This window comes from Aythya fuligula, chromosome W (genome assembly GCF_009819795.1).
Source record: "Aythya fuligula isolate bAytFul2 chromosome W, bAytFul2.pri, whole genome shotgun sequence".
Taxonomy (NCBI): domain Eukaryota; kingdom Metazoa; phylum Chordata; class Aves; order Anseriformes; family Anatidae; genus Aythya; species Aythya fuligula.
This window is the reverse complement of record NC_045594.1, coordinates 318,245-343,056: the sequence shown is the minus strand read 5'-3', so window position 1 is coordinate 343,056 and position 24,812 is coordinate 318,245. Positions and strand designations below refer to the sequence as shown.

Below are 24,812 nucleotides of genomic sequence, written 5' to 3'. Positions count from 1 at the left end.
TTTTCTCCTGAGGGATGGACCCCGTGGTACGGACCCATATCTGGAGCAGTTCTGGAAGAGCTGCTGCCTGTGGGAAGCCCACGCCGGATCAGTTCATCAAGGACTGCATCCCGTGGGTGGGACCCCACAGCACAGGGGACAAGAGTGACCGAGAAGGAGCGGCAGAGAAGAAGTGCTGTAGACTGACCATAACCCCCATTCCCCCGTTCCCCTGCGCCGCTCAGGGGGAGGAGGTGGAAGAGGGTGGATGGGGGGAAGGTGCTTTTGTTTTTTTTTTCCTTTGTTTTCTCACTTCTCTCGCTTGTTAGTTGTAGGCAATAAATCTTACTATCTCCTTATGCCGAGTCTGTTTTGCCCATTACAATAATTATTGCGTGATTTTCTCGTCCTTATCTCAATCCTTGAGCCCTTTTCACATATTTTCTCCCCATTCCTCTTTGAGGAGGGGGAGTGAGAAAGCGGCTGTGGTGGAGCTCGGCTGCCCACTCGAGCGGAATCACGACAGACTCATATTTTGGTCAGCTGTTTTGTAAAATAGCAAGTCATATACCATTTAGTCATATATAATTTCAGGGGTGTACAAACTATTTATATATATATATATATATTTTAAGGGGGGAAAACGATCTGTGTCTTTCTACAGATTAATATATTGTCTAGATCTGTTAGCAAGGTGAGGGTTTGCCTTCTAGGCTGCACAGGTAAGTATCTCAGAAACAGAAAATTAATGCAGAATATTTCTCTTTAAAAATCAGACTTTTATTTTAAATGAGTATGTAGTAGTTTCATGTCTGATGGTGAAGTCTATCTGCTGCTATATAATTGTTTACCTCCTTTGTTTCCTTCATTGTAGTCTGCGGTTAGCTTTACTAAATGAAGCAAAAGAGGTGCGAGCAGCAGGATTGCGAGCCCTTCGCTATCTCATTCGAGACTCCAGTATTCTCCAGAAGGTGCTGAAGTTGAAAGTGGATTACTTGATAGCAAGGTAATTTTCCCTTCTTGTTGTAAATTGTAAAATTGTAAATCACTTATTTTTCATGGTTGAGACAGGTTTGAAAAGATGGTTTCATATCCTCTTATATTCTTGATATGCAGCTTTATAATAGCCTGTTTTATTCAGTATGAATAATCTAATTCTTTAAAATGTTGGATTCATAATACATCACACCTTCTAATCCAAATAAAGTGATATCCTAATACATGATCTACTATGAATAATCTAAAAAATTAGATGCACAAAATATGTTTCTGAATCATAAATGTCATTAATTATAAATTACTTTATGGTATTATTAGAAGGTCAGGACTTTAGTAATTTTCATGTCTTAAATTGTTTTGTGGGGTTTGTTTCGATTCTTTGTATCATCACCATAGAGTAGAGCCTCTAGTACAATGTCAGGATGAAAATGTTGTTCATGCCCAAGAATTTATCTAACCCATACCACAACAGAAAGATACCAAAGGGCAAACTAACAATGAGATAATAAGGTCAGTATGGTGACTAGATCTAATTATCATCATTTCTAGTGCTTCCTTTGTTAAAATAATTTTGCATTTAATATACTGATATATGTGTGTGTGTGTGTTTTTTTTTTTACATGTATATGTACACACACACACACAGTTTTAGTGTGCTGTTAAATTTTGTTAGGGCAAATGGACTTTTCTGATCTGAGAATGCATAGAATGTTGATTTGAAATATGAATGCTTTTATTTAGGCTTATTTGAAATGACAGGTGTAGCTAGCTCAGAATTGTTGGAGGTGTTATGCCTTGTCATTGTATATTTGAGAGCATTTTAGTGATTTACTTATAATGAAAATAACTGTAAATAATATAAATATAATATAATATAAATTGAAACTAATTAACTAATCATGAATATATTTGCTGAAAAGCATTTTTTAAAACAATAATTCATAATATTTTTATTCTCTTTATTTAGTTGCATGAATATTAATGAGAGATGTTAACAGTTAAGGTGAAAGTTAATGTTGTTATAAACAAAACATGTTTTTAACTTATTTTAGGTGCATTGACATACAACAGAGTAATGAAGTAGAAAGAACACAAGCACTTCGATTAGTCAGAAAGGTAAAATCTAACTATATATGGTCTAACTAGCTATATCAGTCAGCTGTACTGATTCCAGGTTTTCTCCATCAGCAGTTCTTTTTCACACAGTCTTATTTTATCATATGAGAAGAAATTATAGCTGTTAATTCAAAAAAAAACAAAAAGAGAGAGAAAGAAAGCTAGTGCTGAGACTTATTTTGATTTTAATCTCTTATGACTGAGAATCTTGAGTAATCTAGAAAAATCCAGGTAATTTTGTTTTGATAGAGGTAAAACTGAACAAGATTTGGGAACAGCTCATCAAATGATGAGTGCAAGGGTATAAGAACCACATTATTAAGTATCATCTAATGATTTAACTTCATTGTATAGTGTCATTAAACACCTGTGAATGAAGGACTGGAGATTTTCTGCCACTTAGAAGTAAAATTGCCATTGCAATTAAAGGAATGCTTTCAGCCTTATTGCTTTATCTGTGGAGGCTGGTGTTATCCATCTTCCCTTTCCCTTTCCCCTTTTTTCTGTTATGCAATAAGTTAGTCTTTGCTGATTACTGTACCATGTACCCATGGACATGAGATGTTTGAAGTTGTGGTAGCTGCATTTTCAAGTTGATCCTAGAGAAAATAGTGTATTACAGCTACTGAAGCTATTTTCTTAGGTGATTATAGTAGTCTGCCTTTGTATTGGATTTTGCTGTTTTTTATCTTGCTTGTACTCTTTACTGAGCATCTTAAAAACTCAGGTAAAGTTTGAAGTAGTTGGAAGAATTGTTTCACAGGAGCACAGTGTTTAATCTGTTTGTGTTTTGTGTTTTTTTTCGTGCGTGTACATATGTATATATTTAGGTTGAAAATATGGAGGTTTGATATGCAATTTCTTTTCTTAAAATGAGCTCACTTCATTTCTATTTTACAGAAGAAACAATGTGTTTGATTGGCACAATTGTTAAAAACAGTTTTAAAGCTAAAAAAGAAAAAAATAAAAGAACAACAACAACAAAAAAGGATGGATCATCTGTATCAGTGGCACAGGTCCTTGAGGAAGTCACCATTTACAAATGTTATTTGTTAATCTGGTTTAAAGAAAACATCACTATAGGGCCAGAATAACTTAAATCTGAAGATGGAATGGAAACACATTTGTAATGATTTGGCTTTATTTGGCTCAGACTCAGTGGTTTTTAGGATTCCTAAAAAAAGTATATAAAGGTCTAGGAGAGGAGAATGGATGGCAAATATTACAATCAGGCAGAGTTAATTAATTCATTCAGAAGATGGTGTTTACTAGTGAGCTGTGGAAGAACTGAACTGGGTCCCATCAGCATATAAGAGCTGTTGATTTCTGTTCTAAAGTCCGGACAAAATTCTTTACCTCATTTTTGATAGTAAATATTCCTGTGTAAGAATAGTATAGATATAAAACTTTAAAATTAAAACATTCTCTCACTTTCTTCTCATCCTTTTCATAGAGGAGAAGAACAATATGTAAAATATTAGTCGTTTTCTGAATTTATAAAGGCACTTAGTGGTAAACTTTTTTTAAAAAAAATGTGCAGGTTAAAGTAGTAGAGGAAGAGAAAAGAAAAACAACTTTACACTTTTTAAACTTTTTTGAGGGCTTTGAGTGCTTGTATTCTCTTTTGACTGCTCTCTGTGGGGCAGTGTCTCCTAGTGAGAGCTTTGTAATTTAACAGTGTCTTCAGCCATGAGACCAATGGTATAAAGTTGCTTCAAAAAGCATTTCTCCATCTAATCAAAGTCAGTTTGTCCATTTTTTAATAATTTAAGAGGTAGAATGTTTTATTTTCAAAGCAGAAGTGGGGTGAAGTATATATATGAACTGCCTTCTTTTTTTAAAATTTTTTTTAAAGGAATCTTTAAAGGCTGACTTCATAGTCTTTGTTACTTCATCATAGTTGCTTATAAGTTATCTTGCATCACCTGTCCTTGGTCTTCAAAATTGCATTTAAGTTTATAGAGCAGAATGAAAACAAATGCAAAACTTGTATTTACTCTACTAAAATACTTGGAGTTGAATGTTAAAAGAAATCAGTCTTTCCTTGAGCATTTTTTCTCATCTCATTTTTTTCATTAGTAGAAAAAATGTGATATGTTATGAAATTATATTGTTCCCTTTTAAATCAGTCAGACAAAAACAAAACAAAACAAACAAACAAACAAAAACACAACTGTTTCCCCTTAGTAATACATCTGTTTAACGCCAGCAATGTTCATATTCCATAGTATATAGGATATGCATATTTAATTTTAGCAAACTATGAAAAAATGTGAATAGATAGCTACTCAGCCTTTGTAGTCAAAGCCTTATTTGGGTATTTGGGGTGGTGGGTTTTTTTGTTTGTTTGTTTGTTTTGTTTTGTTTTGTTTTTCCTTTAATGTGTGCATGTGGTCTTGCTCCTTAATCTGGTTTAAATTCTTAAACTAGTAGCTGAGGATTTCCATGGCACAGGAGTTCTTCAGTAGTGTAAAGGAACATTGGCAGTTAAAAACTGTTCTATTTTGTGTCAAATTTGTTGTAAATGGGTTTTATCTCTTAATCACTAATGATTAATGAAAGTAGGTCTGGTTTCATCTTTTCACTCTTAAGATTTTTTTTGCGATGTAGCTATATAAGATGATAAAGCTGAATTACACTGCAGTTCTAAGAAGATTAGGTACTATACAAGAGGATTCAGAGCTGTTACTGGTAGTTGCCTTCCAAATTCTGTAGCAGTATCTTTTGTTGACTGTCCTTTTTTATAGTCTGCAACTTCTCTTGTGTGCAGAAGGAGGTTCCCTATAAATCATGAGAGGTCAGTCTTAGCTAATGAAACAGTTGAATAGGTATTGAAGAATCTAATGCATTATGAATTAATCTTCTAGAAGAGTTTGTAATCTGCTCTTTGTTAGTGGATAGTGTTCTCTGTTGCTAAAGAAATTATTGGAAATGATCTGAAAAAGGCAGCAATAGCTCTTTCTAAACAGTTGTCTTTTTTATTTTTATATTATGATGAGATAAAAATAAAAAGCAAGCAGGAAGAGAATGGTAAAGTAAGTTAAACAGAGTTTCAAGAACAATAGAAATAATTTTATTATTTGCAGGATATGAGTAAGTAATATATGGAATGGTTTGTCAAGTTTTATCTAGAAAACAGAATGCTGGTGAATTTGTGAGTACGTTTAAAGAAATATGAAGAAACCAGAGGGTTTTTTCTTTCATTTTTGGCAGATGATCACTGTGAATGCTTCATTGTTCCCCAGCTCTATTACTAATTCTTTGATAGCAGTTGGAAATGATGGTCTTCAAGAAAGAGACAGAATGGTTCGAGCATGTATAGCCATTATCTGTGAACTGGGTAAGATAACTGGAAGCTAATTAAGAAAACTTTACATGGTTGTCATCGGTTTTCTAAGGGATTCTCTTCTGTGAGTTCATATTAAATATATTTTATTCAAATAATAAAGAGGATTTGTTTAATAACTAAGGAATCAGATGTTTGATGTTCTTAATTTCCATTGATGATTAGAGGACTGGAGTACCTGTCATACAAGGACAGGCTGAGAGAACTGGGCCCGTTTAGCCTGGAAAAGAGAAGACTGAGGGGAGACCTCATCAATATGTATAAATATCTGAGGGGAGGGTGTCAAGAGGATAGAGACGGTCTCTTTTCAGTTGTGCCCAGCGACAGGACAAGAGGCAATGGGCACAAACTGAAGCACAGGAAGTTCCGGCTGAATGTGAGAGGGCATTTCTTTACTGTGAGGGTGACAGAGCACTGGGACAGGTTGCCCAGAAAGGCTGTGGAATCTCCTTCTCTGGAGATATTCAAAACATGCCTGGATGCCATCCTGCACAATGTGCTCTAAGTGATCCTGCTTGGCAGGGGGGTTGGACTAGATGATCTTCAGAGGTCCCTTCCAACCTTGGCCATTCTGTGATTCTGTGTGATTTCATAGGTTTAGTCATTAGTTTAATATAAACCAAAATCACTTCAACTTAAAATGGAAATCTCTTAAGTGAAGTACTTGAAAATTTCAATTTTTGTGTTACCTTAAAAATGTTTCCTTGCTAAGGTTGATTTTTCTAAAATTAATGGATTGGAAATAGTGAGAAATCCATACATGAAGTGTTATCAAATGTAACAGTGCTCAGAGAACTACAAAATATTTTCCTTAATTTTTTTTTACGAGTACTGTAGTTAGCTGTCTTCTGGAAATCAGTATTTGTGTCTATGTAAAAGTTACTTGGACAGTGATCTATACTAAATCCCTATACATGTGTGTGGGTATTGATTTTTAAAGTATTTTCAGTTTTGTATCAATGTCTGAAATAACTTCAGCTTTTTCAAGATGCAGTCTTCCGTTTGTATCAGGCTTACATGACAAGGTTTTGGTAGCAGAGGGGCTGCAGGGGTGGCCTCTGTGAGAAGAGTCCAGAAGCTGTTCCATGTTAGATAAGGGCCAGTTCCAGATGGCTCCAAAAGTGACCCGCTGCTGGCCAGAGCCAAGCCAGTGAATGACATTGGTTGTGCCTCTGGGAGAACATACTTAAGAAAGGGAAAAAACTGCTGCGCAACAGCAGCTGGGAGAGAGGAGTGATAAACAGCCCTGCAGACACCAAGGTCAGTGAAGAAGGAAGGGGAGGAGGCACTCCAGGTGCCAGAGCAGAAGTTCCCCTGCAGCCCACGGAGAGGAATCCCCACAGGGGCAGGTGATCAAGTAGGAGCTGCCACCCACAGGGGACCCATGTGAGAGCAGTCCATTCCTGAAGAATGGACCTCGTGGTATGGACCCATATTAGAGCAGTTCTTGAAGAGCTGCTGCCTGTGGGAAGCCCATGCAGGATCTTTTTGGGAAGGATGGCATCCCATGGGAAGGACCCCACGTTAGAGCAGGGGCAGAGAGTGACCGAGAAGGAGAGGAAGAGATGAAGGGTCCCTGTCCTTATCTTAATCCTTGATCCCTTTTCCATTGTATTTTCTCCCCCTCTTCCTTTGAGGAGGGGGAGTGAGAGAGCAGTGTGGTTGAGTTTAGCTAGTCAGCAGTGTGATACTACCACACTGTTTTAAAGAAATAAGTAATCTGTTAGTCTTTTATATTCTAGAATAAATATTTTTATCCATGGCAGTCCAGTGATGTACAAAATATTTTTGTGGGGAAATCTTGGCTCTACTGTATGAAAACTTGTTTGGAAATAAGCTGGGAAATCAGTGCACTACGGTGACTGCCTGTTCAGAATTTTATTTGATGATAAATTAATCCAAAATATCATTTCATTGCTAATGTCAGTTCCATTAAAAGTTTTATTTGTTCCTCAGCAGTGTTCAGGAAGAAAAAGATAAGACGCTTGCTGTTTAGTACGTATATTGGAAGTCTTGAAATATTTTCTTTCCTATCACTCATTGAAGTCACTTATTTTTCTTCATTTAGCACTTCAGAATCCCGAGGTGGTGGCTCTTCAGGGTGGTTTAAATACCATCTTGAAAAATGTGATCGATTGTCAGCTTAGCCGAATAAATGAGGCTCTGGTAACTACAGTTTTGCACCTCATTAATCATCCAAAGACCAGACAGTATGTGCGAGCAGATGTAGAATTAGAGGTGGGTTCAACTTTACTTATTTAGTAACAGAAATTAAACACTGTATTAGTAATAAAAATGTTTAATTTTCACTTTGGGTTTCACTCTGTTCATGCAAAATGTTTAAAACGTTTTAGGCCAAGACAATAATGATTTATAAAGAAGGAATAACATGACAAATTGGAGTGGGACTGATGAAAGAACAAAACCCATTAACTGTATTCTCATCTGAAAGTAATGCATGTCTTTCTTTTTGTTTAGCGAATTCTAGCTCCTTACACAGATTTTCACTACAGACATAATCCAGACACAGCAGAAGGACAACTCAAGTAAGTGTAAGGGCTGGTACTTGTGCTGCCAGTTGTGTTCATGGTATTGTAATTAAACTGTTTTTCTTTCCAAATTGGCAAAATAAAAGCAGTGAGCTATTACTAAACTATTTGAAGTTGAATACGATAGCTGGTTAGAATGCAACTTCCTAAAACATTGTTAGGAATTAAGATTTCAAAAGGGAAAAACTAGGTTTACCCGTCTTTCCTTCCCCATTATATTTCTTTCACTTTAATAAAAAGTTTTCACAATCATTTCTTACTTCAGGTATGAGTTTCTTTTTATCTTGCTTTAAACATCCACAATAGGGAGTTTATATTTGAGCTGGTTTTATGTTTGATGGTTGTATGTTCAGGCTCAGAGGGTAGTAGTTAAGGCATTTTACTGTGCCTGGGGGCCGGTAACAAGTGGAGTACCACAGGGGTCTAGTTTGAAACCTGTCCTGAAACCACCTTCATCGGTAACCTGGAGGAGGGGATGGACTGCACTCTCATGAAGTTTACAGATGATAAACTGGGGAGAACAGTTGATAGAGTTAAGGACATCAATGACATCCAGAGAGACTTTAGTCTGGAAGAGTGGGCCAAAAGGAACCTGATGAAATTCAGCAAGGGCAGATGCAGAGTTCTGTGCCTGGGAGGAAGCACAACACAATGAAGTGGGCTGTGGACCTGACTAGGCAGGGAGAAGTTCTGGTAAGACAGTGTGCCCAGGTGGCTAAAGTTGACAGTATGTTGAGCTATACATAGCCAGCAGGTTGAAGGATGTGATTATTCTCTTCTATTTTGTATTTGTTAAAATTCACGCAAACCACTGCATCCAGTTTTGAGCCTCCCAGCTCAAGATGGTCAGGGAGCTGGAGCACATCCTGTGAGGGGAAGCTTAGGGAACATCCTTTCTAATACCTATGAAGAGGTTATCAAGAAGATGTAGTCAGACCCTTCATGGTGGTGCATGGTGTGAGGAAAAGAAACAGCAGAGAGAAATCGAAACGAGAAGTTCCAACCTGATATAAGGAAAAACAAATTTCTGTGAGGCTAGTCAAGTTGGAAAAGGCTGTCCCAGAGAAGTCCTGTAGCCTTCATCCTTGAAAGTTTTTGAGACTTGACTGGATGAAGCCCTGAGTATAACCTGGTCTGGTCTCATAGCTGACTCCTTCTTTGTGCAATAGTTTAGATTAGATACCTCCTGAGGTAACTTCCAACTTGACTTACACAATGTGTGTGTATGTTTTTGTCATTTTTTGTTGTTGTTTGGTTGGTTTTGTTTTTTAAACCATCAAATGGCAGTAGATGCTTAGGTCTGGGTAACTGAATCAGTGTCCAATTCCTTAGGCCCCTGCTGTAGTCTTGCTTTCAGTGGGGGCATCAAAGTGATTAATCTGATAGACCAAATATAGATATTTAGTTCGTGATCCTTCTGCCATAGAAACTCCATTGGAAAATTAAAAGTAACAATGTTTAAAAATCCTAATCTTTGCATGTGTGTACATATTGCTTAAATAATATATACATACAAATATATACTTACATAAAAGATTTTTCTTAGTCTTGATTTTGTTCTCCATCCAAAATCTCAGTTAATTACTTATTACTTGCTATGTTAATAACACTGTTTTATAGTAATTAACTGTGTATTGTGACATTTGTTGTTATATGACAGAGAGGACAGAGAAGCACGGTTCTTAGCTAGTAAAATGGGAATAGTGGCAGCATTTCGATCATGGGCAGGTAAGATTTCTTTGTTAGTTTGTTTTAAGTTGGATAACTGGCAAGGACATTTCAGTGTAAAGGAATTGTTTATTTAAGCCCAGAATCTGTCTCTCTTGGTCTATCTTCTATCGGTGTTTTCCTATAATAGTACTAAAATGTGTTTTGATATTGTCAAATTTGAGGACTTGTACATAGGTTTTTTTTGACTAACTCTACTAACAAGATGCAGCTTTTTCAGTATAGAATACCTTGTATAGAATACAGTTGTACCTTGATGGTAGTGCTTGACATTTGATGGGTGAAAGGTTGTTGAAAATAGCTTCATATCATAAGAATTAGCCTTTGAGATTGTTCTGCCAATGTAAATAAGAAATCTATTTGTCTATATGAAGAATTTTCAACAGAACAGTTTCAGTAGCACCTGCTTTTATCAGGTGGTATAGTTGATAAATCCCAATATGGACATAGTTTTGGATTTTTCATGTAGAAGACATTTCTAAATCAAAAAAGTAGATTTTTGCATTTTTCTAAATCCCTTCTCTGTAATATTATAATACCTAACATGGAGTTACTGCCTCAAGGACTGCTTGTTCTTTTAGTCAAGTCAATGTCTTGCAAATAAACTAAATCAGTTGATATGACCACCTAACAAAATTTTGGATAGGATTTTTACAGGCTATGCTTAGGAAAGATTCAGATTGTATAGAAAGCATTTTGATTGCAAGACTATTTGCATTATTTTTAATGTTCTGAAAATATTCAGTAAGCTTAATTTAACATCCAGGTATCCTTTAAAAGTCACGTGTTCTTACTTGATTGGGGAGGAAACTTGGAGAGTTTGTGACAACTTTGGAGGTTCTAAAAAGCAGTTTCTACATTTTTCCCAATTCACACTTAGAACTACTAGCATAAGCCTGAAAAGTTCAAGTGACTGAACAAACAGTTGTCTTGGAATACATTACTTGCTGTGGTACTTTTGCTGTTACATGTTCTTTCTTTCTGTTTTGTTTTTTATATTATTTACGTCGGAAGCTAAGATCTTAAAAATGTTTTTTGGTACAAAAATGTCCTCACAATGTCAGTCTTCCAAAAGGGCATATAGCAAAAAAGTCTGAGGGTGTTTTGTTTTTGTTGGGTTTTTGTTTTGTCTTTTTGGGTGTTTTATTTATTTATTTACACCTGTCTGGACTTTCTGCTGTTGAAAAATTCTGGAGACAAGCGCTGTTTATCTGGGAAAAGATGATTAAAAACAGTGCACAGATGATATCGTTCCAAATATATTTAAACTTGTTATTTAGAATTCACCTGAGATTAGAAAGGAACTAAATAGTTTGTTAGGTTAAGATAGTGCTCACAGTTCTGCCTATATCTTTCAGGTTTAAGATTAATTCTTTATTTACAATTTTGTCTTTTCTTTCTGAAGTTTCTTTGATGCAAATATTTTTTTGCAGATAACTTGAAAAGACTGTTCACAGTGGAAAGGGCAAAAATATAGTTTTTATATAGTCTATAGTTTTTAGTGAGGGAACAAGGTTTTGCAGTTAAACATATTGATTAAAATTGGTTAGAAGACAACAATGTAAAGGTCAAAAATTTTAATCAGTAATTTTTATCATCTGTGCTTGCATACAAACTGGAAATCAAAATTAACATTGTCTAATATTTATTTTTTGGTGTTTGGTGAGGAAATATTACTATGTATTTAATGGTTTTTTAGGTATTATCAGTCTGTGCAAACCTGGGAATTCCGGGATTCAGTCTCTTATTGGGGTGCTCTGTATACCAAATATGGAAATACGGGTAGGTGGTAAATATTTAGTACTGAAATAGGAATAATATTGGATGTCTTAATTAACATATTCTTACAATTTTTTAATAATTTAGTGGTCTAAATACAGACCACTAGCCACCAATTACAAGACCACTAGCCTTGAGTTTTCTTGACCCCCAGCTTTGAGTCTATAATTCCATTATAAATTTCCTGTGTAATCTTAAGCAAGCTGCTTGCTTTTTCTGTGTCCATAAAGTGAGAATTGAGGCACATCCTGCATGTCTGATAGAAGGGAATGGAAGAGAAAAAAGGGAAAAAAGCGTTAGACTACAGGAGGTAGTAGGTAGTACACATAAAATATTTATATGTGCTCTAATATTTATGGCAGTGAAATACATTATAGGCTATGAGAATAAATCAAGGTTTTTTTTTTTATTGTTGTTGTTTTATTTCATTTTAGTCTAAGTTCCTTTTTATCATTTTCTATAGATATTGAACTCTGTAGAATTCCATTGTGATTTAAGTGGAATAAAAAATATATTAAGGTACCGTGAAATTGGTACTGCCGAAAAAAATGCTTTCAGACATTGTTCTTGGTTTTAAGTTATTTTGTTTCTTGTTTATACATTGTATAGTGGAAGTCTCCAATCTGCTGATATTTAATTGCTACAAGTAGAAAGTAGGCATTAGGAAAGGTACATCACTTGCATGGACTCACACTAGATCAATAGTACATAAATTAATTTTTGCTCTGGCCGCAAGTAAAAGCAAATTCACAATAACTGTAGTTAAGAGTTTAAAGTATTAAATTTGAGTTGAATAAAAATGTTTCTTCCTGATTACTGCCTAAACTAATAAGTTGACAGTCACAGCAGTAACTGTTGTAAAAAACTGTAATCCAAGTAGCCTAAGATTCTATAGAATTCAAAGTGATAATATAGTTCTAAAGTGAGCAATCACCTTTTCTTCTCCAGATTAACTTTAGATTATGAAAATAAGCATGTTATCAAAAAAAGAAACCCCCAAAGAGACACCAATTTTAGCACACTATAAAAATCTCAACTGCGGTGTTCTTTTTTTAATAGTGAAAAAAAAGGCCATTTTTTGTGAATCTATAAAATTGCTGCCTTTTTTTTTTTTTTTTTTTTGTAGCAAGGTCTGCTTGAGGTTCTCTATGATATATTTCGCCTTCCTCTCCCTGTTGTCACAGAAGAATTTATTGAGGCACTTCTCAGTGTAGGTAAGTATTTGGAACCAGTCCACGCAATAATTCTGTGTATTATTCTCTTCTACAAATTTGAACCCTTTACTGTTTCCTCTGTGTTGCAAATTATGTCAATATCAACTGTTTCATCACAGAATTCATTGGGTATTCTGAAGTCTCCCATTTAAAATCCTTTATCATCAATTAAGTGTTGATCAAGCTACTAGAAGTCTAACTTTCTTCTAACATCCTTACTATATCAGTTGTAAGTTTGATAGAAGAGCAGTAGTGGAACATAATGGAACATTTACACAAAAGACTGTATAATACTAGAAATTAGACTTCTTTGAAGTGTTAAAAGCATTAGCAGTGTATAAGTGTTGGTGAATGTCACAGAAAAGTTATTAGAATCATAGAATCACTTAGGTTGGAAAAGACTTCCAAGATCATCATGTCCAGCCATTAACCAAGCACTGCCAAGTCCACCACTAAACCATGTCACTAAGCACCACATCTACATGCCTTTTGAATACCTCTAGGGATGGTGACTCAACCACTTCCCTGAGCAGCCTGTTCCAATGTCTCACAACCCTTTCAGTGAAGAATTTTTTCCTAATATCCAACCTAAACCTCAATGGAAATGGCAACTTGAGGCTATTTCCTCTTGTCCTATCACTTGTTGCTTGGGAGAAGAGACCAACCCCCACCCCACTATAGCCTCCTTTGAGTTGTAGGGAGTGATAAGGTCTCCCCTGAGCCTCCTTTTTTTCTAGGCTAAACAATCCCAGTTCCCTCAACTGCTTCTTAGAAGACTTCTAGACCCTTCACCAGTTTTGTTACCCTTCTTTGGGATACGCTTCAGCACCTCAATGTCCTTCTTGTAGTGAGGGGCCTAAAACTGAACACAGTATTGGAGGTACGGCCTCATCAGATACAAGTACAGAGGGACAATCACGTCCCTAGTCCTGCTGGCCACGCGATTTATGATACAAGCCAGGATGCTGTTGGCCTTCTTGGCCACCTGGGCACACTGCTGGCTCATATTCAGCTGGTTATCGACCAATACACCCAGGTATTTGGAACTTTCTACTGGGCAGCTTTCCAGCCACTATTCCCTCAAAAGTGGGAAAAGTGTCTTAAAAAAGTGTCTTTTTCTATATATTGTGTATGTGCTAATTATCCCCGCTGCACTTCAGCAGACTTACTTTTACTTGGGAAAATGCATGTGTTTTCATGTCTATATTTAGCAAAGTTAGTCTTTTATGTTTAAAATTATTCCTTTGTAAACCTTAAGAATATCCTCTGCTTTGTCTCACAAAAGTGTAAGTATGAAAAGAGCAAGTCTCAGACTTTAATGTTCCGTCATTTTCCAAACTCTGGTTATAAATGTGTATCATGGCCTTGACTATAAAAGTTTAATCCTTGTTCTGCACTTATAAATACTTCATTCTTTGTTATAAACGTGTAACTTTGCTATATACAGATGTGCATTTTAAAATTTTAGGTCACAGAATCACAGAATTGTCTAGGTTGGAAGAGACCTCAAGATCATCGAGTCCAACCTCTGACCTAACACTAACAAGTCCTCCACTAAACCATATCACTAAGCTCTACATCTAAATGTCTTTTAAAGACCTCCAGGGATGGTGACTCCACCACTTCCTTGGACAGCCCATTCCAATGCCTAACAACCCTCTCGGTAACGAAGTTCTTCCTAATATCCAACCTAAAACACCCCTGGCGCAACTTTAGCCCGTTCCCCCTCGTCCTGTCACCAGGCACGTGGGAGAATAGGACAACCCTCACCTCACTACATACAGCCTCCTTTAATGTACTTATAAAGAGCAATAAGGTCGCCCCTGAGCCTCCTTTTCTCCAGGCTGAACAAACCCAGCTCCCTCAGCCGCTCCTCGTAGGACTTGTTCTCCAGACCCCTCACCAGCTTTCTCGCCCTTCTCTGGACTCTTTCAAGCACCTTGATGTCCTTCTTGTAGTGAGGGGCCCAAAACCAAACACAGTACTCGAGGTGTGGCCTCACCAGAGCCGAGTACAGGGGGACAATCACTTCCCTAGCCCTGCTGGCCACACTGCTTCTTATACAAGCCAGGATGCTGTTGGCCTTCTTGGCCACCTGAGCACACTGCTGGCTCATATTCATCCGACTATCCACCAATACTCCCAGGTCCTTCTCCACCAGGCAGCTTTCTAACCACTCATCTCCCAGCCTGTAGCTCTGCTTGAGGTTATTGCGCCCCAGGTGCAGGACCCGGCACTTGGCCTTGTTGAACTTCATGCAGTTGACCTCAGCCCATCAGTCCAGCTTATCCAGATCCTCCTGCAGAGCCTTCCTACCCTCAAGCAGATCGACACATGCACCTAACTTGGTGTCATCTGCAAACTTACTGAGGGTGCACTCGATCCCCTCATCCAGATCATCGATAAAAATATTAAAGAGGACTGGCCCCAGTACCGAGCCCTGGGGAACGCCACTAGTGACCGGCCTCCAACTGGATTTGACTCCATTCACCACGACTCTTTGGGCCCAGCTATCCAGCCAGTTTTTAACCCAACGAAGCGTACGCCAGTCCAAGCCACGAGCAGCAAGTTTCTTGAGGAGAATGCTGTGGGAAACGGTGTCAAGGTGTTACAAGGTTTACAAGGTGTTACAAGGTTTTCTGTTAAACAAGTTTCATGTGTTTTTGAATTGTAAATTTCATTATTTTGGTTGATGAAATCTTTGTTCTAGCTTCAAAGTTAGCATCACTTTGTGCAAGGGCATGGATTAGATGACTTATCGAAGATTCCTTCAGACATAAAATTTTCTATAATTTAAAACCTGTTGGAATAGCTGTTGATAAGAACTATTATTTACTCACAACCATTAAAATAACACTATGAAATCCAGTGTTATAATTAACATTTTTGGGTGTTGGTTTTTGTGTGTGTGAGATTTTGTTTGTTTGTTTGTTTTAGATCCAAGCAGGTTTCAGGACTGCTGGAGACTTTCTGATGGCTTTGTAGCCTCTGAAGCTAAAACTATATTACCCTATAGAGCCAAATCAAGGTGGGCATTTCATGAACTCAGTCTAAACTGTTGTTTTTTGTTATTGTTGACAAAATAATCATTTTTCTCTTGCAGAAATAGAAATGTAGAAATAGAAATGTACTTTCTAAACTGTTTGCTTTTTTTTCTCCTTAGACCTGATCTCATGGATAATTATTTGGCTTTAGTGCTTTCAGCTTTTATTAACAATGGACTTCTAGAGGTAACTGATGACTTCAAGTATAAATAGATGCTTGTTACTTTTCTCCTATAAATATTAAAAATAAAATACATTACATTGTATACATCCTACATTAAGTGTTGTATTTTTTTTAACTTTTTTGAAGGGTCTGGTTGAAGTAATTACAAGTAGTGATGACCATGTATCTGTTAGAGCAACTATTCTTTTAGGAGAACTTTTGCACATGGTAAGTAAGACTCATTGGAAATAGATATTTTCTAGTATAGCTTTGATTTTTTTAGGAACTTGGAGCATCTACTTTTCATCAAAATAATGAGTTGTTTTATATTATTCCATATGGCACTTTATATATGACAGGATGACTTGATAGGAAGACAGTTAATCCCCATCTCAAACTCTCACCAGTTCTACTCCTTGCCTCAGTAACCAGTTGTATTTTTAAGCTGGAGTCCTGCAAACACGCTCATCTGTCACTGTGTCTGCAAAAAGGATTACTTCTGTTTTTTGCTTTTCTTTGAGTGATGGGAGCAGTAGCAATGTAGAATCATAGAACGGTTTGGATTAGAAGGGACCTTAAATATCATCTAGTTCCAACCCCCCAGCCATGGGCAGGGACACCTCCCACTAGACCAGGTTGCTCAAAGCCCCATCCAACCTGGCCTTAAAAACTTCCAGGGATGGGGCATCCACAACTTCTCTGGGCAAGCTGTTCCAGTGCCTCACCACCCTTATAGTAAATAATTTCTTCCTTGTATATCATCGAAATCTACCCTCTTTTAGTTTAAAGCAATTACCCTTTGTTCTATCGCCACAATCCCTGTTAAAGAGTCCCTCCCCAGCTTTCCTCTAGGCCCCTTTAAAGTATTGGAAGGCTGCTATAAGGTCTCCTCAGAGCCTTCTCTTCTCCAGGCTGAAGAACCACAACTCTCTCAGCCATTCATAGACATTCATAGGAGAGGTGCTCCAGCCCCTTGATCATCTTTGTGGCCCTCCTCTGGACTCATTCTAATACTTCCATGTTCTTCTTGTGCTGGCGGCCTCAGAGCTGAACGCAGTACTCCAGGTGGGGCCTCACAAGAGCAGAACAGAGGAGTAGAATCACCTTCCTCGACCTGCTGGCCACACTGCTTTTGTTGCAGTCCAAGATACGTTTGGCTTTTTGGGCTGCAAGCACACCTAACCTGTATTTGTGCTTGGGATTGCTCTGGCCCAGGTGCAGGACCTTGCTCTTGTTGAACTTCATGAGGTTCTCACAGGCCCACCTCTCAAGCCTGTCAAGGTCCCTCTGGATGGCTTTCCTTCCCTCCAGTGTGTTGACTGTACCACACAACTTGCTTAGCTTTCTGTCTTGCAGACTAGGTAGATGAAGCTTTTGCATGTTCAGCTTGATGTGGCTGGAGCATTTCATATTACTCATTCAGGCAACTCACAACTTGGAGTGCACTTTCAGCATTGCTGAAGGTATCCCTTGCGTAGCACAGAGATGCTGAAGGCACCTTGCTTCTTGCCTCTTCACTCTCCTTAACTTATCTTTAGAGTAGCTTCTCTTTTTCCTTTATTCTGCACCCCGACAAGATTAAAGTCTTTACCATTCCACACCGACAGGATTTATACTTACTTAACAGGTGGAGAGGAGAGGGAATTGTAAATTTATCCTACTGTATTTTTCTTGCTCGGGTTGTGCTAGCCTACTCCAGATGAAAACCAAACAACCAAAAACACAAAACAAAACAAACAACAAACAAAAACACATCCATGCTTGAAGAACAGAACTTAACCTATTTTTTTTCAGGTATAGAATTGATTTTTTTTATTTTCATATATACTCAAGTGCTACCTCACAGCCTGCTGAGGAGCTTAGAATTCTTCAGATTTTTTTTTAATTTTATTTCCGATTTTATATATTTTAGTATTTATACACATGACATAAGGATGAGTGGTGCTTTGCATGCTTTTGCATTTTACCACTTCAAAAACCACCAATGCAAAAAATAAAAATTAGAAGGCTCTGAGTCCTAAGATTCTCTTTAATTGTATTTCAGATTGATTAATTAAATTATTCAAAATGGTATGTGTAATTATTGCTCTGACATTATGCAAAAGTTAGTTTTGTTTTCATGCATTTGTGAAAGTCTTATGAAAAGTGGTAGGTTCTTCAAAAGCTTATCCTTAAGAGATGTCTAAAAATGTTGTAATACGTTATTTTAACAAGTCGTCTTTTTTGTTGTTTAGGCAAACACAATCCTTCCTCATTCTCACAGCCATCACCTACACTGCTTACCAACTCTAATGAATATGGCAGCATCTTTTGACATAATGAAAGAGAAGAGACTGTAAGAATTCCAAGTTACACTTAAATGTTAAAATATGTCATTTTCCCCCTGTAGTTGAGTGAAAACCCACATTACAAATTTCCTGGTGGTTGAAACCACCTCTGTCTTTATTTAAAAGCAAACACTTGCATATATAAATACTCTGTGACACTTACTAGGGAAAAAGTTTCCAGTGCATGATTCCAGAAGTGTGATATATTACAGTAACAATTTAGAAATTGAGAAATCCAGAAAGAAAGCTTTGATAGTCGTTTTCAGGACAATTTTACATATATTGCAAGACTTTTTTAACATAATGTTTCTAAACAAGCTATAAGACACTGTTTGACCAAGCAATGTCTGAGTCATGTTCTGTGTTTTTAACCTCTCTATTGTCTCACATTTCTTTTTTTGGCATTTTGATGCAATTAAACTTTCCAACCTAAGAATGCTTGTGCCATTTTTTTCTTCTGTTTTTGTTTATCTATAGCTAATTAAATAGTAATTGACCAAATCAGTGAATCATTGGTGTGAGCAAAAGCAAAAATGTAACATTGGTATGGGACTGTTTCTTAAACCCATTTTCTTCTGAAGAAAATGGTCATTGTAACAATAGTGCCTATGTTAAAACTTTCTGTTGCTTTTGTTTGGAGTTTGCAATGTTAATTTTTTCAATTCTTTTAATTTCCATTTAAATAAAAGAATTCAATGAAAAAAAAGAATAATGTAGACTTGAAACAAATGTTTATAGAAGTTTTTTATTCCTCATTGAACTAGAAAATCCGAGCTCTGTATAGATATAAAGAGGAGGATAAGCCCTTGGGGTTGTGGGGGGCAAGGGGAAGAGACATTTTACAATAAATACTTTCTTAGACAAAGTTGAAGCTAGCTCCCTCAACTCTCTACTGCAGAATGTTGTTCTACTGTGACATCTTGCAATACTTTATCAAATTTAAACTTTGCAACATCTTCTGTGAAGTCTGAAAGAAACCAACAATTGCAGAGTAGAAGCAAAGGTGTCAATAAGGCTCATTCTTCGGTACTGATAATTCTTAAAGATAATTTTCTTTATAATTTCAAAATAAGACTGAAGTGTATGGATAATGTATGAAAACTTATACCAACTTATACCTTTTTTTTTTTAATTTGGCTTCAGAATTCTTGGTAAACTCTTTCTTGAGCTATGCTTATTTAACTCAGTATATAGCACTGGAGTTCTTTAGTTAGATAACAGATGTCAATTATTGATTATAGTATTTTTTCTATTAGACGAGCAAGTGCTGCGCTGAACTGCTTAAAACGTTTTCATGAGATGAAGAAAAGAGGGCCAAAACCTTACAGCCTCCATTTAGATCATATTATTCAGAAAGCAATCTCAACCCACCAAAAACAGGATCAATACTGTGTGCAGAAAGATATCTTTATTTTAAAGGTATTACCATTATTGATCTTTCAAAACTTAATTTGACTTTGTATTTTGGAGACTTAAATCCCACCACCTCCACCCAGCTTTACTTTCTGATTTAATTCTGAGTCATTTATCTAATTTTTGTATTTTTTTAATTTAATGTCTTCTAACTACTTGTGGATACTATATTGTGTTTTCTAGAACTTGAGTGAAATTACAATAATTTTAATGCTTTTTAGGCCCCATTGTGATCTCCTGCTGTTAATTCTTAATACAGTACTGCAACTATGCAATTTACTCTCAGATGCAAATTACTGCAGAGCATAGCCCTTTAAATGCTTGTTACATGACCAGTAAGTGTATCATGTGACAACACTGACAACAGTAATGCAAAGAAACTTAATGTAACTTTTCATCTCTGTGTTCCAGGATACAGAAGAAGCACTTGTAATGAATCTGCGAGACAGCCAGGTTCTCAACCATAAAGAGAACCTTGAGTGGAATTGGAATTTGATAGGGACCATACTGAAGGTGAGCCTAAAAAGAGCATGACAGTATTCTTTTATGAAATTGTTTGAAAAAAACGTTTTTGTTTCACATGTGAGCTTTGACTTCTAATATTAATTCCATATTATATGCCATAATCTGTTCTATTTCAGAAAATTAGGATGTCATGGGTTTAATCAGTACTGATAGCCTCTTTGTATACAACCCTTAAACTGTATGCAAAAAAAACCCTACAGTTAAATTCACAAATTTCTGAATAAGCCCATATTAAATCTTATATAACTTTATTTGTATAGACTTTATAGAAGGTGATATAATGACGTTCAAGTTACTAATACTTTAGACTTCAGTCCAAACTACATAGGAATACTGCCTTGTTTCATAGCATTTTTTTTTCATATAACGTGAACTGAAGGTTAAGGTTGGAGGTGGGTTATTGATCAAATTTAAGATGCTTAGACCAAGGCACATCTTAAAACTTCAGTAATGCACAGTCTCGTTATATAATTTTTGAACTAATACCAATAGTCCCATAGCATCAAGTTTGTTACAAAATTAACACATCTTCGTAAAACACTTCATAACAGGAAATATCTCTAACAGGCAGGGCATTATCTTAAATGGTGCACAGCTTTTAAGGGTCTACTTCTTTTCTGAGCAGAAAACTTTCTTTAAGTAAGAAAACTTTGAGTAAGTACTCAGTATAGTTTTAGAGCCAAAATAACTCCTATCATTCTGTGTATCAAAGCCATCCTTCTAGTGTTATCCTCAAGTAATGTTTTCTTAAGGTCTTCTTTACTATGTTGTTATAAAGATGGTGAAAGTACAAAAAAGGATTCATAGTGACACACATAATCAAGATTATACTTTAAAAATATATATTTCTGTGTGTTTTTTCAGGGACTGATAAACTTGAGAAAGCAAGAATCTGTCTGATATAAAGACCTAAATAGGTACATGACAGTAACTTTGCTCCACTAAATTTTACTTGTTTACAGGCTTTTTACTGTAATATTGCTAAATTTATGTTAATCAGATATTTTTATCTTTGACTCAGTAATATATTATCAAGAAACTGTTTTTCAGAATCTCACGTTTAATTAGTCTGTGTAGTACTTTGATAATGGAAATTTTATGCAGATGACCAATGATATTTTTTCCCTGAAATTTAAAAGCAGAAAAGCTTCAGGTCAAGCTGTCAATTTCCCTGCTATCTCAGACCTGCACTGCAGTATATTTTATAGTGTCATGTCAAACAGTTTTAAATGTCACAAAATTAGTGACTTCTGTCTTTCATAATGAGAAGTTACTGTGTTATCTGGTTAATTTCTAACCACTTCTGTTCCTGTTTACATTGTTTTTGTATAGTTTAACAGAACTGTCCGTCTTTGGTCACTGAATGAGCATGATTCCAGTGTTTGGGCTTCATTATCTCATGTGGCTACACACCTCCCTCCTATCTCTGTAACAGCCTTATAGCTGTGGAGAGTATCAGAATTGCACAATGGTTAGGATTGGAAGGGACCTCTGGAGGTCATCTGGTCCAACCCCTCTGCTCAAGGAGGGCCATGTAGAGCAGGTTGCTCAGGACCATGTCCAGAAGGCTTTTAAAGATCTCAAAGGAAGGAGACTCCACTACTGCTCTGGGCAACCTATTCCAGTGCTCTGTCACCTGTACAATAAAGAAGTGCTTCCTGATGTTCAAAGGGAGCCTCCTGTGTTCCAGTTTGTGCCCATTGCCTGGACACCACTGAAAAGAGCCTGGCTTGGTGGTCTTTGTACCCTCCCTTCATGTATTTATATACATTGATGAGAATCCCCTCTGAGCCTCCTCTTCTCCAGGCTGAACAGTCCCAATTCTCTCATCCTCTACTCATAGGAGAGGTGCTCCAGTCCCTTGATCATCTTTATAGCCCTCCACTGGTGTCTTTCCAGTATGTTCATGTTTCTCTTATACTAGGGGGCCCAGAATTGGATGCAGTTGTTATAAATTCCGAGTCAATTTAGCTTTATAAGATTTATTTATGGGGTCAATAAAAGGCAAGTAAACAGCACTGGGTGTGCGGGGAGTCTGGGCTCCTCCAACACACACACAAGTTACATCAGGCAGCTGGTTTTCATGCTCCTAGGCTAATACATATTCATTACTACTTCTAGAAAAGGCAGGGTTATTATAATTAGTTCCCAGAATCCAAACCCTTCCACTGGCGCATGTGTATTAGTCTCCGGTGGCCCCTCTGGGGGTCTCTCGTGCTGAAGGCTCGTAGTCTTCCTCCCAGGCTTTTTCCTTGTCCTTCTCCTTTGTCCATCTTGGCCGGATGTCAGAGACTTGTGCAGCGCCCCATGCAAGCTTTGTCTTTTAGTCATCCTTCAGCTTTCCCCTTCTCTTTAATCTCTTGGCCGGATATCAGAGACTTGCATAGTGTCCCATGCAATAGTCACAATAGTTAGCAGTTATTCTGAAACCCCCCAGATATCAGAGACTCAAGGTTTACCCTTCAAGCCCTCTATTGACATGAATTGCTGAAACATTCCTTACAATCCCTCATCTTCTTTTTAATATTCTCAATTCGTGTCTCTTCAACTTTTGCCAGTAACAACTGGATTTCATCATTTGGTTCTTGGGGGGTCCATTTCTTAAGCATCATTATTGACACATCACCTTTCTTCTCTACCGAAGTCATCACAAATTGGGTACTATTTATTATTCAGCCTATCAATAACGTAAAGCAAGGTATCACACAAGGTATAAATACTAACATCATTACACCACATAAAAATAAAAATAACATCCTTTTAACCCATGGTCCACCGGGCAGCCATGAAAACAAATCCCAATCCATACCCTTCCAAGATTGTACTGGGACATGAGCTAATTTCCTAATTTCCTTTGTTATCTGTTTAACCACTTTTCCATTATCATCAATTTGTAAACAACAATTAGAATCGTCTAGCTTTCCACACACTCCCCTTTCTTCTGCTAGTAAATAGTCTAAAACCATTCTATGTTGAAAGATAGCATTCCTCATCTGGGTGGATTAATCAACCAGAAGGTCCAAAGCCGTCGCTGTTTGATTGGTTACAATTTCAAGGACAGCTTGCAACCTAATTATTCGATTCAAATTATAAATAGGTTCTCGGGCTCCCGATACTACCTCATTCGGGTTCCAGGTAGCTGGTCCATAATGCTGTATGAGTCTTTCAGGAGGCCTTTCATTCTCTCTCCATTTTTGGGCACTACCCCCGGCTAAGGAAGCATCAATAGATTGTTTTACTCTATTCAGATCATCATATAATCTTATTCCTAAATGATTTCCTTGTATTTGTGACAATAAAAAGAACAAGGGTCTTATGTACCCCACATAGCATATTCCCGACCAGTTTTCGGGTAGCCTCTTGTAGGCATGTTTGCCATGTTTGCCACACACCCAATAATGTCCCTTTAGGGCCCATGTCCCGTTTGGAAAAGGACCATCCCATCCTTCTTTATTCTTTGGAGCGTGAAAATACAAAGTGTTCTTGTTACCAAGTGGTCCTGTTACAATGTCTGCCCCATTTGTACTTGTATATGCACACCTCCAAGCTCCCGCATTGGATTCCCACTTACAATTACAATCAAGTTTTCCTTGGCAGCCTGTCATATTACAAGCTGACCAGTAATGTTTAAAGAACACTCGCCTCCCATTCTCATCTTGTCATCTCCAGCAGTAGACCCTTACCACATGCTGTTCCCTGGTGGTGTTATCACGCTGACAGCTCAAGATTTGACCGTCAAATTGTCCCCCCACTTGTGCTCTTGCCACGGTTTCACATCCAGATCCAAAAAATTCCCTATATGAGTATTTCAGCCAAGTCCCGTTTCTCAGCTGGACATGTCTGGTGTTCCATTTCCCACTACATGCTGTACAGTTTATAGGTCTACATTCAGGATCAGTACAATCACATTCGGGAGACAGAGTCCAATTACAAATGCTTTTTCCTACTGCTATCATTCCTGTTCTGTTTAAACAGTATATACCCCGATCTGACGAGTGCAATTGCCACGGGCTTCCTTCCTATTTCCGAAATTGTGTCCCATTATGAACTTCACTCAAATTACTAGCTCACCACTTGGGTTAGACCGAGCCAGCTACCCAGGGCCAACTTTCAGTTCCCCCCTGGTCCTCCACAAACCCAACAGTTACTAAGGTTAAAGGCCTTGGCCACTTCCTCCCCCAGAATGAAAAAGTTATTCCTCCATTCTTGCCCATGGCTCAATTGCCCCTGTAAAAACAATACCAGGAAGTATAGCATTTCTTATCTTTTGCATGGTCCAATCTTGAGGGTGTGAGAAACACCTTCAATCAAGGGGTTGGGCCCACTTTCAGGATTGATTTGAGCTTGTGTTACCATTCAGCCTTTCAGGGTGATCCAGCTCCTGGAAAACTAATCACAATTTTATATGGGTTTAAAAAAAAAGGTTCTTATGTTATTTTCTCAGGACAACCTGACCTTAGTGTGGGAGAAGTTCAGTCGAGGCCCTCTCACTCGGCGGTCAATACCCATAGGGGTTGCCTCCCTCGGTAGACCATACGCACCGCAGTGGAGGGTCCTGCCCCGGTCTTGCCTTCTCCCTTTCCTCCCTTCAGGCTTGTCCCCTTTATTTGGCATCCTTAATTCATGCAGA

The 24,812-nt window shown here is 37.4% G+C and overlaps 1 protein-coding gene across 2 annotated transcripts in view; it reads left to right on the top strand.

The window, feature by feature from the left end:
• Nucleotides 1-858: 858 nt before the first annotated feature.
• LOC116501375 (rapamycin-insensitive companion of mTOR-like) overlaps nucleotides 859-24,812 on the top strand; it is a 99,002-nt gene continuing 75,048 nt past the window's right edge. For both annotated transcript variants that reach the window (XM_032206891.1, XM_032206890.1), the window contains exons 1-14: nucleotides 859-985; nucleotides 2,031-2,094; nucleotides 5,308-5,434; nucleotides 7,509-7,678; nucleotides 7,919-7,986; nucleotides 9,650-9,717; nucleotides 11,417-11,499; nucleotides 12,623-12,710; nucleotides 15,648-15,738; nucleotides 15,874-15,940; nucleotides 16,065-16,145; nucleotides 18,152-18,252; nucleotides 19,501-19,663; nucleotides 20,069-20,170. In XM_032206891.1, coding sequence (XP_032062782.1) covers nucleotides 5,308-5,434; nucleotides 7,509-7,678; nucleotides 7,919-7,986; nucleotides 9,650-9,717; nucleotides 11,417-11,499; nucleotides 12,623-12,710; nucleotides 15,648-15,738; nucleotides 15,874-15,940; nucleotides 16,065-16,145; nucleotides 18,152-18,252; nucleotides 19,501-19,663; nucleotides 20,069-20,170 — 1,209 coding nt within the window. In that variant the 5' untranslated portion in view covers nucleotides 859-985; nucleotides 2,031-2,094. The remainder of the gene's footprint in view (nucleotides 986-2,030; nucleotides 2,095-5,307; nucleotides 5,435-7,508; nucleotides 7,679-7,918; nucleotides 7,987-9,649; nucleotides 9,718-11,416; nucleotides 11,500-12,622; nucleotides 12,711-15,647; nucleotides 15,739-15,873; nucleotides 15,941-16,064; nucleotides 16,146-18,151; nucleotides 18,253-19,500; nucleotides 19,664-20,068; nucleotides 20,171-24,812) is intronic.